General features: G+C 36.2%; 2 protein-coding genes across 4 annotated transcripts; one reads left to right on the plus strand and one right to left on the minus strand.

The window, feature by feature from the left end:
* Positions 1–562: 562 nt before the first annotated feature.
* Positions 563–17,124, plus strand: LOC135685301 (5-cytosine rRNA methyltransferase NSUN4). 2 transcript variants are annotated; one of them, XM_065201196.2, is made up of 3 exons: positions 563–809; positions 3,602–4,108; positions 15,445–17,122. In XM_065201196.2, exons 1-3 carry the CDS (start codon positions 705–707, stop codon positions 15,946–15,948), a joined length of 1,116 nt encoding a protein of 371 aa, XP_065057268.2. In that variant the 5' UTR covers positions 563–704; the 3' UTR covers positions 15,949–17,122. The 2 variants fall into 2 exon arrangements, with proteins under 2 accessions (XP_065057268.2, XP_065057269.2); XM_065201197.2 differs by lacking the exon at positions 563–809 and adding an exon at positions 1,057–1,150 and having other exon boundaries at positions 15,445–17,124.
* On the minus strand, positions 5,722–14,532 carry LOC135685300 (acid-sensing ion channel 3). 2 transcript variants are annotated; one of them, XM_065201195.2, is made up of 7 exons: positions 12,690–14,532; positions 11,524–11,673; positions 10,044–10,200; positions 8,582–8,644; positions 7,974–8,163; positions 7,366–7,454; positions 5,722–6,245 (listed from the first exon to the last, which is right to left on the minus strand). In XM_065201195.2, exons 1-7 carry the CDS (start codon positions 13,305–13,307, stop codon positions 6,076–6,078), a joined length of 1,437 nt encoding a protein of 478 aa, XP_065057267.2. In that variant the 5' UTR covers positions 13,308–14,532; the 3' UTR covers positions 5,722–6,075. The 2 variants fall into 2 exon arrangements, with proteins under 2 accessions (XP_065057267.2, XP_065057266.2); XM_065201194.2 differs by having other exon boundaries at positions 7,366–7,457; positions 12,690–14,529.
* Positions 17,125–17,487: the final 363 nt, after the last annotated feature.

The following is a 17,487-nucleotide window of genomic DNA, read 5'->3' on the forward strand; positions in this document are numbered from 1 at the left end:
GCTTGTTCAGTGAAAATTTCCAGTCGTTTTGCAAAGCCCTAAGACTCGCCATGATTTTTTCAGAAGAATATGCCAAGTTGTTGATAAAACCCATTATCTTCTTTTGCATCATATTCGGACATTTACTGCCTCTTCAACTTTGTTGTTTATATCTGTATGCGTTTCTTTTTTTTAAATTAGTGAAGTTAGAGCCATTAGTATTATGTCAACCAAACTTCAAGCAAGTTTTGAGAAGTTGTATTGATTGGTTGTACGATGATGGATTTTTAAAAAATAGTGTATAATTTCTGTTTGTCTGCTTCGTGTATTTTCCTAAAGAACTAAGAAATGTATATGAAAGCCTAAAATTATGACCCGTCCTGGAACAATATTCTGAAAACAGGATACCTTTGCTGGGATAAGTTTCTGGAAACTTGATACCTTCAGTCGGCATATCCTGTGCCAGAAAAAAGAGAGGAAAGGTAATGGTCCGGAATTTTCACCTGAAAATGACACCGTCTCGGCAGGCACGTCCCCGGATAGTCAGTGAATTAAGTGAACCCCCAGGGTTTTGCCGTGATTTCTTTCAAATTAAAACTAGTTTCGTCGACCAGAAAGCTAGTCAGTGATTATGAAAATTTAAAATTAGAACAGACCTAGTAGTTTGTTGCGAAAATATTCGCCTTTCCCCGGGATTCAACCTCGTTTTGATTCATTTCACTAGAATGAAAATGGCGGCAAATTATTTGCTCGGGAGGTGTTTTCACTGTAGTAAGAAGTCAATTGGCCTTTATATTTCAAAGAATATAGTTCCAGTTAATCAACCAGTGGTTAGTTCTTGTTAACTGTCATCCATTCTTTGTTTGTCAGGCTCGTAAAGTATTGTGTGGATAGGACTATTATGAGCTGAAGAATTGAATATGGAGGGCAGACGATTCCATCCAGTATGGAAAGTATGGCAAGCTACCAGGGCCGTAAAACTGTGTGGGGGGGGGGGGAGTGTGGGGGGGAAGTGTGGGGGGGGAGGAAGTGTGGGGGGGAGGAAGTGTGGGGGGGAGGAAGTGTGGGGGGGGGAGGAAGTGTGCAGTGGGTCATGGCACCACCAAGCAATTTATGGTATGTGTTATGAAAACAGTTTGACAACAAACTGGGTTTTTCAGCTCTATAGAAGGTATTTACAGATATTTCTTAGCACGTTGACTTTTTTCATAGTTGAGTTGATAACATTTTCAGAGACAGCTTGAAGAATTGAACCTGGGGGGCTGAGATTCACGCTTAGTGACGTAGGAGAACCCACCATGGTTGGGGCGGACTTGAAAGGAAATTTTTGAAATCATACCTTCTAAATAGCTAAAAAAGCATCTCCCAGACCAAGTTTAACAAAATACTATACCGTATCGGATTTGAAAAAATAAGGATGTGTCTAAAAACATATTCTTGCTCCAAATGAAAATTTTCTTAAAAAAATCGGGGCTGGGCACAATTTATTGCATTTTAATAATAAAGAGTTTAGTTATTGCTTCTCTTTATTATATGAAATGCAAAAGTACTTCTTTATTGACGTGGTACTTTTACGCAAATTAATTTTACTTCTTGCTCTCTTTGTCTTTTAGTTTTGGCCTTGTTCCTAGCTCACAGTTAAAAGCAAAAATCATAATTTCTTTTTTGTGTCTATGCTATTATCATGTCACTTAATGTGCAGTTAAAATTATAGAGGTGTTATGGAGGTCTTGGTACTGCAATTTCACTAATAGAGTACCAAAGTGTGACGTCATCAAAAATATATTTTTTGAATTTCTCAAATTTGGCCACATAATCTGAAAGAACGACATAAAATACCTCTCAATGTGCAAAATTAGCTAGATATGTTCCAAATTTGGCGAGATATGGCCAATAGGAGATTTCAAGTTTGTTAACGAATTTCTGTTATTCTGGCCTGGTTCATAAAGTTCACAAGAGCCTGTGCTCAAGTGGCCATATCTCAGCCAATTCGTAATGCCTTTAACTGACTTTGCATATTTAGAGGTACTTCATGATGCTCTTTTAGGTTCTGGGATAAATTTTTATGATGTCATCACTTTGGTACTCTACAGAAGTTCAGAAATTAGGAACTTTAAGACCTACGTTTTGAGTTAGGATTTTTATAAAAAGGCGTGCATGAAAATATGTGTAATGTGGGTTTGTCGAGATTTATGGCGACTTGAATGATTCTTTTCTTACACGTTTTTTTGAGATTTATTCAAGGGGTGACTGGTGGAGAGGATATTTGTGGCTAATCTTTTCCATGGGCATCGTCGCCAACTCGCCACCACTCTGCAAACATAAGTAACAGCTATCTACAATAGTCAACTTGCGCTTGACACCATGACATAGTGGCTGAGGTATGTTACAATAACACAGCAAAGTTTAGTTTGGTTCTAACCCAGCTACCAGCAATTCCTTTCTTTAAAAGAAAATGACGATAATTTCTAAAAAAAATCATTTAGCTCCAAACTTTTTTTGGGGGGGGGGTCCAGGCAAAGACCCCTCCCCCCAGAATTTACGGCCCTGGCAGCTACACAGCTGATATATTTTTTAAAGTTATCATTGCACACTTGGTAAAATGGGTTTGTATCAAATAGATTGGGTGTGGTTGGAAATAGAATTCAGGGAATTTTGTGGATCTAAATCCATAGTAATAAAATCGTAAAGATACCGTTTACCCAAAAAAAATCTTATCAAAAATGCCATACTTGTTTGCAGTATGCATATGTTTGCAGGAGTGCAGTCTTAAATAAATTTTGTCAGGACTAAAGCAGATAAATTTTCTGAAAAATTCTGAGAAAGAAGCAATAATGTTAAAATTTTCTGGTAAAACTTGCTCTTTATGAGAAGCATTATCCCTATGTGGTATAAATTTTTTTGACTATAGAAAACAAATTTCTTAAGTAAAGAATATATGTACTTGGTAAACTAATAGTGAAGAACTAATGGATAATTATTTCGCAGTAACTGTAGTTTTAGAAACAAATAATTCAGCTACATGCTCCTATGCAGTTACAGCAAAGCAAATCTTCCAGAGTGTGTAGGGGGGGGGGGGGGTATACGTTTTCTTGGTTTTAAGGAAAGATCTAAATAAATGCAAAGATGTGAAAGAAAGTGGTACAGAAGCTGGTACAAAAAATCCAGATTCATCAGGAAGCTGATTTAGCATAATAAGAAATCTGTCATTAAAAGCCTTGAATGATTTTTTCACATGTTTTGCAAATTTTTTTAAATTGGCAAAAGTTTTATAACTTTTGTAATATGGGCAAAACTAATATAAACTAATGTATAGAGAGTGAGTATAATATATATTGAAACAAGAAACGTTAAGGAAACAAACATTAAATTTTGACAAAAAATGTTTTTTTTCTGGTATATTGAGTTTCTTTGGAGGCAGCTGTTTGGTATATAGTTATAATCACCTCCTTGCTTGTGCCTATTGATAATATCAAATGCCTGGCCCTCAAATGGCATTATATTCTGAGAATGTGATTGTTTACAGATGAACCTGTTACTGTTTATCTGTGAAGCCCAGTCGTTGATCACATACAAGATAACAATATGCCTGTTTTACAATAAGATTTTCCTTTTATTACAGAGTATGTTCAGAGCTGAAAAATGTATGCAAGCATTAACAGACTGCTATCTTGACATATTTGGTAAAAACTGGTGGGAAATACTTAGTCATCTGAAGCAGGAAAAGTGGCAATGTGCTTTGCTGAACAAAATGTCACCTGAATGTAAACAAATGGAAGATCTGTTTGAACAATTAGGTGCAGAGAAAGTTCATTTGCATAATTTTCAGAGGGAAGGTGAAAATTCTGTGGCAAATTTGAATGATGACATAAGCGTTTACAAATTTGGATCCAAAATCTTTGATCCTCCAAGCATGTATTTAGATTCAAATGGAAAGATGAAATACTATCTATTAGATATGTCATCTATGATCCCTGTTTTGTCACTGGGCATTCAGCCATCTGAATTTGTTCTTGACATGTGTGCTGCACCAGGAGGAAAGTCTTTGGCTATCTTGATGCTCATGTTGGGAGACTGGCAGCTCATTTCAAATGAATATGATAAATCTCGACGGAAGAGGCTTCATAAGGTATTTTTGATCTTCACCTAAATTCGCAATATAGCATTCTTTTTTTCTCAACAATGTTAGGAAAAATGAATTTTATTAGAATCCCGTAATGTGATCTAGGCATAAGCATAGGAACAGAGTAATACAGGGGTGACATGCCTCAGTTCTTAAAATCAGAGAAAAAATGAACTATTCTCAGCTCATAATGGTGCATTATTTTGCCTACATGTAACCACCCAACTCCACCCCACTCCACCCCACTCCACCCCACTCCAATCTCTAAAATGCTTCTGACATCTATGGTTCTGGGAAGTGTTGAGGCATTGGATGTCTAGATTTATCCAATTTTATTTTTTATGCACTTTTGGATGCATTCAACAGCATGCCTTTTGCTAGGGTCTACTGTACTTAACAGGGTACAACTGAAATGTAGTTGAAAATAGATTGAATACAGTTTTTTAGACCAGCAGCTTTATCTCTGATAGAATTTATGAACTACTTCAATCCCTACTCAGGTAATGCTCTGGTGTTCCACAGGGCTCTGTCGTTTCTCCTGTTTTATTTATACTTTTAATGATCAACTAACTTTCATTGCTATAAGTTTAATTCTTTTGCCGATGACACTTATCTGACCTCTTCTTTCTCCTCCAATTCTCAGCATAATTCTGCTTTCAACATCCTCCTTCAAGGAAATATTTCAGCCTCACTTCTTACTTATGACCAGGCAATCATTGAGAATTGGGGTAAAAACAATCTGATTAGGTTTGATCAAATTGAAACCATGCAGGCTGTCGTTGCTTGTAACTTAAAAACTTGGATTCCTCTCTAGAGAACGTGGATTCCTCTCACCTTCTCACTCGACAATGCTCGACAGAATTCGCGCGATGTAAAGCTCTTTTAAAGAGGACTGGTCAAATGCTCTCGATTTTCGGATATCGCCTCGCAAGTCCGCTTTGCTTTTGGTTTAATTTTTAAAAAAACTTCTGTTTTTGTGATTGTGATTCTCCAAAAAAACTAGCATAAGTACTATGAAGATTTCATATTTAAAATATAAGGCATAGAACAGATATCATCATCAGGTACCATCTTCTATCCGAAGGTTGGCTACCATGACCCTCCAACTATCCCAAAATCTGAGTTTTGTTTTGGTTTGTTGTCATGGTCATAGATAAAACAGATAGCCCCAAACAAAAAGTGACATCGACGTTTGAATAGACAAAATATCGAACATTGCCGATTATAATGTCGAGAGTCAAATGGCCAAAGCTTAAAAAGATAAGAATCAAACACCATATCTATTTTGCCCTTGCATGCTATTTTGGACTGGAGCTCATTTCCTCAATGGTGCATCGACCATAACTTTGACACAAATGGTGAGACAAATCTGAAAGTTGTTACAGTTGCGTCATTAGGCACTGTGAATGACATTTGAGAATTTGTCCCAGGATGCTATTTTTTTAATCGGGGAAAGAGAGCTTAGCCCCTTCAAAGGGTATCACTGTAACTATGGCACAAATAAAGATCCAGTTTATTCTGCCCCCGAATGCTATTTCTAGAAAGAGGGTACTGGAGCCCAGACCCTTAAAAGTGTATCAACCATAAATAGGACACAAATGGCGAAACAAATCCGAAACTCTGTACATTTATGTAGTTTGATACGATGAATAAAAACTAAACCAGACCCTTTTAAAATCGCGTCGATAATATGAAATTAACAGCGAAAATAACTATTTGGTACGTTATCTATCCAGGGTACTTAATGAATTGTACGTAATTGCTATATGTTTGCAAAAGCTGATTACACTTTACTATTAAGATCTGAACTGCATGATAAAATAATGGTGTCAGTTTAATACATTTATCCATATTCATTGTATAATAGTTTCAAATGATATCCAGACAGATATAATTATTCAGGAATAAATTTAAAAACATTACACATGTAGATAAATTAAGCTGGTTAGTTAGTTGAAATTAAAATAATTATGCTAAATAGCAGCCATTGGTGAGCTGGTTGTTTCTTTGCTTGAGACAGAAGTTTGACTTTTCTTCTCTTTGGAGATTTTTTGAAAAAGGTAGAAAAACAGAAAATCAAGTAATTCGATGATAGTCAAGAAGCTTGCACCGAGTGAAATGCCAAGCAAACCTCCAATTTCAGCTAAAAATTAAAGAGTAAAAATGCTTTAAATTTTAAAAAATGAAAGGTCGAATGTAGGTTTTTTCTTAAAGATCGAATGTAGGTTTCTGCATATTAACTATCTAAGCAACTTTCACCCTTTATTCAGTGTTCACTCATTTGTGAAATTTTTATCAGCAAATAAATTCACCTAAAATTGTTTTGAAAATTGAACAATTTTTTGATTTTACAAAACTTGAAAATGGCTTTGAAAAGCAAGCGTTTCACAACATACTGAAACCGTTTTCGTCTGACTTCTCCTCAGAGTATTTAACCTCAGAATAAGTGTCCGAAAGAACAAGGGTTCCTTTGTATTCTGAGGAATGTCAGATGAAAAAGCTTTTTATAGACTGTAAAATTTTTGCTTTTATTAAAGCCACTTTCAAATTTTGTACCCGAAAAAACTATTCACACTTTTAGAACAATTTTAGCTGAATTTGGTTGTTAATAAACTCCTAAAATTAGTGAACCCCGAATGATGGGTGAAGATCCATTCAGTTAAATGGCGTTTTTGTCAGCAAGGGTGAAAATAGCAAGCACCCACAAGGGCATCACTTTTAAATTAGTTCTTAATCTTATTGCAGAAAAGTTTTACTGACCTATGTCGAATGAGCAGCAATCTACATTTCTAGGTGCATTCAACATAAAAAGATGTGGAACAAAATAGGCCAATCAGAAATGCGAGGAGTACATGACTGTAAATGTTACCCAATCATAATGCTACTAATGGAGTTCAGGGCAAAAACGAACTCCTTCTGTTTATACAAAAGTGGGTTTTGTCAAATTTATGCCCATCGACTCTCAAACTGCTAGATGGAACGACAACCAAGCTCTGTCAATTATCCGAAACATGTCGCCATTTAGTTCTTGGCTCAATCTGTGTTTTCTAGTAAATGATAAATATAGGTTACCAATTCATGGTACTTTTAGATGAACTCGGGACTTTCTATTCCAAGCTATTTTTCAACAAAAACGCTAGAAAAAATTTTGTTTTTGTATATGATTACATATTGGTATGGCCCTTATCAAAAGGATCTTTTCTAATTGATTAAGCTCTGAACTGAGTCCAGTTTTAGAATTCTATTATTGGGGAATTTCTCACCAATAAGGCCACCTCCGGTTGTTGCTGGAACATGCATCATAGTCAAGTAATCCAGTTGATGATAAAAGATGTCAATAATTATTTTGTTCCTTCTAAAAGGAGAAGCAAAAATGAAATTAAATGAATGAATCTAATGAACCTTATTAAACGATATCTTACTCATTGGATCTTAGCTCATTTTTTTACATTTTACCAACATGAAAAAAGGCAATATAATTAAAATGAAGAAGCTAGTTAATTTAAGTAAAACAATAGACTCCGCTTAAGTCACACTGCTGGTTACAGTCGCACAACTTGTATCCCAAACTTCCAAAACTGTTCAATTTAGCTCTGTTTATAGGTCACCCTTCGCTTTTAGTCATAACATTCCAAGCAACATCGAGCAACAAGAGTGGTATGACTATAACGGGAAACTACTGTAGCACCTCTCTTCTTTGATTCGTTTTTGTATTTACTTTTGTCTGATATTTTCATTATTTTTATAGCTGCATTAGAACGATGTCTCGCACATTTGTTTTTTGCTTATTTTCTTTCATATATAACCAACATAAGCAAAAACAATGGAAATGAAATAGAGAAGATAAGTAAATTAAACAGAACAATAGTACCTCTCCTCTTTGATAAATTCTTTTATTGCCTCTTCTGTGGCATTTTTCTTCATTTTTGTTAAATGCTTTATTGCTAATTTTCTACCCTCTATGTCTGAGGGGTATGGTGAATATGAAAGGGTCGGTATATACTCGGTAGATTCACAGGCAAATGGGCAAGAACACTTGATCTTCTGGTTATTAAATGTTTCTGAATAAGATAAATGGAAAAACATCAGACTTTATATTTTAAAAATTTGAAATCATTTGAGGTTGTGTTTGTCATAAATGCTTTTTTTAAGCTATGCTAAACAAAATGCTTATTTTTTTGAAGCTAAACAAAAATTATGTCATTATATGGTGCTCTTGTTAATTGTATTTTTCGCCAATATGAAGTTAATTGAAATATTTGTAATTTTTAAACTAAATTTGACAGCAAACATGCTGTCTTTAACCGTGAATGAGCCTCTAAATGAAAACAATGTCTCTGTTTCATAAATTTAGTCTCCTCTTCGTTTATTCATAACAATTTCCTTAGTCACCGACGTGAACCTAGTGGTGAAAATAGAAATGTGTCATTATTGCCAAGTGAATGATACAAATGAGGAAGACAAAATAGCTCGAATCACCTGTTGCAGCTGGTAAAGCACACATGAATGTCTGATCCATGTCACATCTTTTAATTCCAGTTTCTATTGTTGAAAAAGAAAAACAAAGAGTTTTGAGTGATCAGACCAAGAAATATGCCTCGAATGGATCTCAGGCCATTGTTTTTACTGGGTATTGTGACCTGCTTGTTGCCAAGATAAAATAAAGTTCTTTATCTCTTTATCTTGTTTTGGGGCAGTTCTAAATGAAGAAATGGACAGCAATATGATAAATAGCTAAAGAAAGAATATGCCAAATATTTTCTGTGCTCCGTTATTGATTTTATTAAGCGTTGTTATTGACAAGATATCATTGCTAAAGCACCCTCAGTGCCTCGTTCTTGATATGAAATAGTATAAACATCTTTCATTTGATATATTACATTCAGAAACTTTATCCAAGTCTGGTTCTGACCAATTATATATGATAAGATGCTGTGGTTCTATTCTTGCTCTGCTGTGGTTCTATTATTGCTCTGCTGTGGTTCTCCAGGTGCGCAATTCATTACCCATTTTTTGCTTAATAAGTTAGCAGTCGTTTATGAATTACTTCGGTTGCTCGTATTAATCCTTATTCTGTTAATATTTTCAATCTCATTAGCCCAGTCGCTTTGCACCAGTTTTCTACTTTTTTGTTCATGACTAACTAGTATCTTGCAATAGGATATTTGTCAGAGTATCTTGTCCATCCCTAATTACAACATTCCGTGTGTAAATCATTATTTCATAAAAGCTGGTTAGGTCGCTGTAATCCAGTGACTGGGAAATTCCTGTGTCCACTTACTGGCAAGGTTCCGGGTATTCTACTTGCACTACTAATTAATGCAATTTTTTTATATTTTTATGATCTATTCTTTCTTTCCCAAAAGATGATTAGAAACGAAAATATTTCTTTTAACCCTGTGAAGTTAATGAACAGGCCTAAATAGCATGCACTCCCCTCAAAAATTAAACAACGGTTGTTCTATGATGAGTTTATAGAGTTCCCAATTGTTATATTTTGAATGAAGTACTTTCAGTTTTTTCGATTTTTGATCACATAGATTTAAAGAACGCCATGATAATTAAAAATATATTAATTTGTAAATTGTTTTCATAATTTAGTGGAAATGATCAATAAAGATTTTGTTGTTTGTTGACGGATTGCAGTTTTATTGTCTTAGTTCATAATGTTTAAAACAGAGACAAAAGTAAATGATTTGATGGTGGAATGACCCCGTACTACTGTCGCAATGTGTCAGCCTTTTGAAACAAATTCAACTGATTTCAAGCATAATCTGTATATAATGATGCTCTCTTAGTTTATTCCATGCAAATTCAAAAGTTCTAAGCATAGATTTGATGACGTCATTACATAAAAATCTATTTTGTGGTGAACAATGTTCGTTTGACCATGAACTTTAAAAATGGCGAAGCTTTGTTTGATGCAAGATGAATAACTTACGATTTAAAATTGTATCGACGATATTATTGCATCCACATTTCTTGACAACAAACTTTTCTTGACATCTTCTCAGGCACCCCAGCCTTGAATATGGAACTCCGGGGCCTAGTTTCTTGTCATCGCATTCGGATTCGAAAGGATACTTTTTACTTTTGATCTAAAAGAATGAACTTTGTTGATTTGTTCAACGCTGAAAATACAATGACCTAAATCAGGGGTCGGCAACCTTTATAAAACAGGGGGCCAAATTTGATTTCTGAAATGCGGTGGAAATGCATACCAGGGCTGCAACTCAAAAAACCGTATAATTTTAACATATACCAATTCTACCTAACTGCTAATCTAATCAATGAAATTATATTTATCGGAAAATTATCTGTAACGTGGAAGCTGTACGTAAATAAAAACATAGATGTGAAGTACATGTTCACTGGTCAGTATATTACAAGAAGCTAATGTGCAAGTTGGTGCTGCATGTCCTTGTCGAACTTCTCAATATTTGGCAGAATTGTTGATGTTGGCAGCCGCAAGTTGCCTTCAAGGTGCTGCTCAATCATTCGAGATCGCAGTCGACTCTTCGCATACTTCATATTTGAGAAGAGACTTTCGCAAAGGTAAATACTTCCAAACATGCAACACATCATCCACCATGGAGATACTCCATATAAAACTGGATGATACGAGTTTCCTTGTATTTCTGTTTCAATTCACTGGTACCCTGCAGCTCGATCAAATTCATTTGAAGATGGAAAATGAACTAAGTTCCCTTGATTTAGCTTTGTTTTTCAAAAATGTAGCATTCCCAGGAACATGACAACATGCTCATACACGACATTAACAAATTGAACATGTCCTTGAAGCTTCTTTTTCAGCTTGTTCGAGTGACTAGTAATGACAACGAGGAATGCTAATCTAGACAAGACTTTAGGATCGCTGAATCCGGGCCGACACTCGTGCATTGGGCCAAATTATTTACAGGTTAACAGGGGCCTTCCGGGCCACACAAAAGTACCTTGCGGGCCGCATGTGGCCCGCGGGCCGCGGATTGCCGGGAAATATTTGAAGGGAGTGGTCCATTTTCGGACAATCCTTTTGTCCCCTTCCTTTCTTGTCTTCACTCAAGTCATATCCTTTGCATACTTCCTCGCATTTTATCGGTGAATCTTTTGCAACATGTTGTAATATCAAACCCAGATAAATCAGTAACGAAGCAAGAAATGACGAACCCTAGTGAATTATGTAATGGCTCATCGAAATAATGTGCAATCGACACCAAATATAAGGGAAATAAAGCAACGATTAGACTGCTTGTTCAGTATCTGCTGTGAAGGAAAAACCAAGAAATAACTGTCTTGGGTAATTTTGTTTTCAAAACACAAGCTACGTTTGTTGAGAATTGTATTTGTATGAAGACTAAAGTAATTAAGTAATTCTGCTACTGTGATCACGGCACCAATAAGCCTTTGGGATGGGGAATTACCTTTTGCTTACGTATACCAATAGATGCAGCCACGCCCGGCCCAATTGTCATGCCATGTGTATCTGCAAGAGGCGGATCCAGCTGATCGTGAACCAATAATCTTATACCTGTTGACGATGATTTTCCAATTGCCTCTGAATACTCATCAACCTGTGAAAGAACGCACTGGATCAAAGTCATGTGATCAAATCAGTTGGCACCAGGCTCAAACTACTTTCAAACTATTTGGTTTTTTTGCTGTAGACGTATGGCAAGTCAATGCTTCATATTTGTCTTTGTACAAGGGCTCCAAATTTATAGAGATTTAATTTTTAAACAAATATGTAGAAATTTATTTGAAAATCCTCAATTTGTCGTTATCTGGCTAACATAGTGCGCTGGTTTCCAAGATACCACAATAACCTAGAACCTATGTTGATAATCACAAAACTTGTCTTCCTAGTAAAGAATCATTTCATAGGTATTTTCAAAATTTAAGCCATTTCCTAAGCTCTCTAAATTTTCTAAAAACCTTCTATGTTACAGAATGTGCTGAATCATGTACTATGTGGCGCTAAATAAGAACGACGCGTTAATCAATGCGAGTCGAGAGACTTAACGTTTACTAAACCCACTTTAATTAGTGTTCCATGTTCAATGTATGTTGATGATCCCGTGTTTTTTAAAGTGCTTTGGTCTTTTTTACAATTGCTGAAATACCAAAATCGAGCGCCATTCTTTTTTTCCTATTGGAGCTCACCCGAAGCCCCTTGGAGTCTGTTTGCCTCCCTATTGAGCCTCCTCTTAACTTTCAAAGTTGAGTACCCCGGTAGCTTCATTCCCTAAATTTCATTAAGTGAACAGCTTCAAGTGCCTGTTTTTTAACTTTTCACAAATCAAAAATTCCTTTATTTACAAATCATTCAAAGTACGTTCTTATCAAAATGTAGAAACTGCGTGCAGACACCAAAACCTTTCCTACGTGAAATACTAGTAATTGAATTTGCATGCAGACTAAAACTTGGACCAAGTCATTAGTTTTCTAAAGAATTTTATCAAATTCCTAGGGTTTACAGGAAATATTATAAAGAACTCCAGATTTCATTTCAATCACCTAGAAGGTCTGCCTAATCACAATTTGAACAAATTGACTCAAATAGGTCGAGCATGGAAGTTATTTATTTTACCTGAGTTGAAAGGATAAGTCTTATGGACGCCAGGTTGCCAGAAAGACTCGAATATGCAGTCTTCATTTGCGCAGTTCGCATCGAGTTAAGGGTGTAGCATAGTCCAGCAAATGTTAACGTTCGCACAAAGTCCTTGGCGGAACATAGACTGCCGTCCGGCGTCCGGCAAAACTCCAGCATCCCACCGTCATCGATGTGCTCCATACTGTGACCATACTTGAAGTACAAGTCCCGTAGTTGTTGGCCAGTGATGTGGCCATCTGGAGTGCTCTTGTTTGAGGTACTGTTATCTAAAAACTTTCTTGTCATGTGCAGAAGCGATTGAATAATGGCATCGTGTTTATTTGCTTCCAGTTTGCTTTTACGTAAGGCATTCTGGTTGCAAATCGTGATGGCGGGAAATTTCGTATTTCCATCATTTGACAGGTATACAACAGTATTCACTTTAAACTTGAAGTAATTGCCTACTGTCTCTATGAACTGGGAGGCAAAAAGTGCGGTCCCTACGAGAACAAGTGCTCCCCAAAAAAGTCTTCTTTTCAAAGACTGTCCAAAGTTGACAAATCTTAGTCCATGCACAGTGGTTGCTTCTGAGAATTCTCTCCATAACGCTGCCATTTTGCAGCAAGGCAGCTGCTTAATGCCGTGCCTTTTTATGCTTTAGCGGTGCCTATTTAATTATTTATTTCACATTTTGATTCGCACTGTGATTTATATTTGTAAAGTTAAAATAACATCAGACCGTTTAGGCGGAAATGCGCTGTTGCCATCTGATCGCAATAACCTGTGTACTAACCTGGAGGATCTATATAAACAATCATATTGTGATCATAAACGATCTTTCTGTAACAACACATCTTGGTCTCTTTTAGCTGGAATTCATTGTTCAAAAGCTAATTCACAAATAATGTTTGTTTGCAAACAGAGCTACGTATGTTTGATTACGTATACTCCATTTCTATGCAATTCGTGCTCATTGAAAACCGCTGATTTATAAAAAGGAAGCATTTTATTTTGTTTTAAAGTTTTTGATTGATTTAGGCAAATCATGATTGAAATTTGGTAAAATTTGCGACCATTATGTTTTTACAAAGATTAAACAAAAATTATGAGCACAGAACGTTTTTTAGGATCTTAAATTTGTTGACTGTTCTCTGCGTAATGCATAACTGTGGCAATTAAAATATGCATGAGATGAGGTTTGACTCATTTGATTGGTTATGTTGTAGCCAATCGGTGCGTGCAGTCGATGCTTCATAGCGATAGTTTCATTACAAGAAACTAAAAGCAACCGTGCTATTTTTTCAGACGTTCTGTAGAAGGCCGCCCAAATTTTTTGTTCGAACAGAAAATTGCAATAATATTTTAACACAAAGAAGTATGACACAACAATGTTTAATCAATTTGGTTTTGAAAGTAGAAAACCTTTGAATTAGCCTCGCGCGCCAGATTTATACATGCTATCCAACCAGCTGATTGACGCTCAGTTGGAGCCCTTTGGTTGCAATCAAACGTAGGAAGCCGTGATCCTGTAATCATCCTCATTAATTTTAATAAGCCGTCATTTGTCTCTTTTGATTGCATCGTAATTAATAATGGTAACGGCATCAACTTAAGTGTGCTTGAGTTTTCGAAAACTATTATGTTGCTTAAATATTGAACTTCTCTATGTACCAAGGTTTTGCAATCATATTCATTAAGGTGAATTGTATTAAAACATATTGAGCTGAATTACATAAATCGTTTCCAATCTGATCGCAGTTGATAGTTCAAATAAAAGCTATGTCTTTAAGGTATTTTTGCTGTGTCGTTGCGAAATACACACATTATATGAAATCCGATGTTCAATTTGCCAAAAAACGTAAGAACGGAAAAGTTGGACGGAAAAGCTTTGAAAATGTGTTTTCTCGTACTGAAAATTTTGATAAATCAATTTTGAAATAAGAACTCAACTAAATGTTATCTGCATTTTGTCGTGGAAGCATTTGCGGACGCGGTTCAAAGTTGTTTTCAAAATTCATTAAGGACGATTGATTGGTTTTTCCTAGACCAACCTGTAGTCTACTATCTAGCCAATGTCACTGTTTAGAGTATTCATTGGAAGGCGAACCTTTAGCAGGTACAAATTATCGACCATTGGCAGACTTTGAATTTTTGTAGTGTTAGGACAAGCGCAGTGAATTGTGCTAGAAGCAAACCTGATTAAATTGTTATAACCTCTTCATCATTTCTATCTAAAGTCTAACAATCATCTTGTCAGAATCCATTGCTATTCATATTGCGAGTCATCGTTTTCATTTCGTGACTTTCATCAAAACAATGGACTATAGTCAATGTTACATGATAAGGGGGGGGGGGGGATAAGGGGGAGTTGCATCGTATTCGGAATCAGCTACGTGCCCATTGATCCAGTTGCTAAGTGGCTGGTTTTGATTGGTCAGGAGATAAATACATGTTCTGTGTACCAGTCATGTTAACAATAACCCTTTTTTATTGATATTCAAGAATTTCATGTTAAGAGTAATCTAGGACACACCATCGAAAATTGTCAGATATATCTATGCCTTTTTCCGATTCCATGTCATGTGATATGTACGTACATATTGTTTTTCTACTTGCTTTTGCTTAAAATTACCGACATTAATTTCATCATTTGATTATATTCCCGTGTTCCTTTGCTAAATAAGTTATAACCTGGCATTCATTGGTTATGTTACATAGTATTGAAATGATCAAAATCTACGCTCTATTCTAGGTGTTAAAAGAATACGTTCCGAATCGCAGATTGCAGAAAGTCAAGATCACAAACTTGAATGGTATCAAATTTGGCGAGCATGAGCCAAACACATTCGATAGGGTTCTTTTGGACGCTCCTTGTTCCTCCGATAGACATTTGATTCAAGACGATTTCCGGATGGCTGGCTGGTCAGTGAAAAAGTCACGAGAATTCGCAAAACTTCAAAAAGAACTTCTTGTATCGGCCCTGCGAACTGTGAAGGTTGGAGGGGTAGTCGTCTACTCCACATGTACACTGTCGCAAATAGAAAATGATGATGTAATTTCACTGGGCACTCAACAAGCATATGAAAGATACGGTATAAAGACAAAGATAGTTGATTTGTCACCTTCTGTTAAAGCTTTTGGTGGGAATGCATTCTTTCTTAGTCGATATGCGAATCTGGGTTGTTTAGTACTGCCAACCCCCGTGCAAAACTGGGGGCCTATGTACACGAGCAAATTAGTAAAACTTTCAGACTGATTTTTGCAGTAAGATATTACCTTTGTACCTTTGAACAGAAAAGGGGCCATTCCCCATATCCTTAACTTGAAAGGAACAGAGACAAGATATTCTATCTACATGTTGTGTTTCCAAGACAAGGTAGTAGTGAGTAAGACACCAAAGTATAGGATAGGCCATGAGGTAGTCATTGTCTTTCTCTCCTGATCGTATGCAGTATGATATCTTTTTCATTACTAAAAAAACCAAAGGATTGAATTTGCTGCACTTTAGAAGTGATTTTAACCTCTTTTTGGAGACTAGGTTATGAGTTTATTCGTTACCACACTTCCTGGTATCCCTGCTTTGAGCTATTTCCTAATTTTCTCTATTTCAGATCAATACGCATTTATTTTGCAATGGGGTCCTCCCAGACTTTCGACTAGGCTTTTCTGACCTTAGCAATTGATATCGCGAAGGAGATAGAAAACCTCCATTTGTGTATAGGGCTCCGGGACACATGGTGAGAAGGTCTCATCATATTTGACATTTTCGGCATCTCGTCGCATCACGCCCTCTCATGGTCAGTATTAAGAGCACGAGGCATGATCTCTCTTAAGTATAAATAATTACATATATATATATATATATCTTTTTATTAGAAAACATGTTTCTCTCTGTGGTACACACTTTTGTACCGCCCAAGTCACAACAGTTAAGATGAAATCATTTGAAATGTTTCTACGATACGTCCTATGCGTGAAAACATTATAAAGCAATAGGATTATTACAATTATTATTACAAACCAATAGAAATACTTCTTAAAAGCAAGTATTATATGTAAATTCTAAATAATTTTTACAGTAAAAATTAAACTGAAACCTTTTTATCACTTTTTTCTCTGCTATCGTTAATTTCTGGCAGACAGTTTAACAGTGAAAAGTTTTCCGGGAACTTAAAGGCAATAGAAAAAAAGCAAAGTGGCCCATCTGTTAATTGAATATTGCCCAATCAATAAGCTTGATACCACACAGACCTTGGATAATTGGCCAATAGTTGATTGACAGGTAGCTAAAGACTCATTGCTAACAATGAGCCATTGCGCTACGCAAGCATCCCATAATGCATTTTCAGACACTCTGAAATCAATTATAGTTAATCCGTAGAAATTTGCTGCCATTGTTGGGATTGTCACCTGGATAATTTGCCACCCTCGCAAAGGCTCATTGTTAGCAATGAGTCTTTAAGTATCTGTCGACTGTCTTTTAATCACTTTGACATGACTCGGTAATAACTGGTGTCTCAGGCACCGCGGAGCGTTGAGAAAAATGGGGGGTCTAAGAAAGTGGGGGGGGGGGCTAAAACCGTATAAAAAGAGGCTTTTCTGGTAGTTTGATAATTCATATTTGGCATTCTTTGCAAAAAGTGGGGGATGGGCTAAAGCCCCCCAGCCCCCCCCCCACCCGCTCCGCAGTGCCTGCTGTCTTTCGGATACATCGTATGTGAAAAAGAACATTTGTTTGTATTTGAAGTTGGACGTTCTGTACCAGGGTTGCATTTAGAGCTATACATTTTCGTGT

The sequence above is a fragment of the Rhopilema esculentum genome, chromosome 15 (genome assembly GCF_057945365.1).
Source record: "Rhopilema esculentum isolate cy_ngs chromosome 15, ASM5794536v1, whole genome shotgun sequence".
Taxonomy (NCBI): domain Eukaryota; kingdom Metazoa; phylum Cnidaria; class Scyphozoa; order Rhizostomeae; family Rhizostomatidae; genus Rhopilema; species Rhopilema esculentum.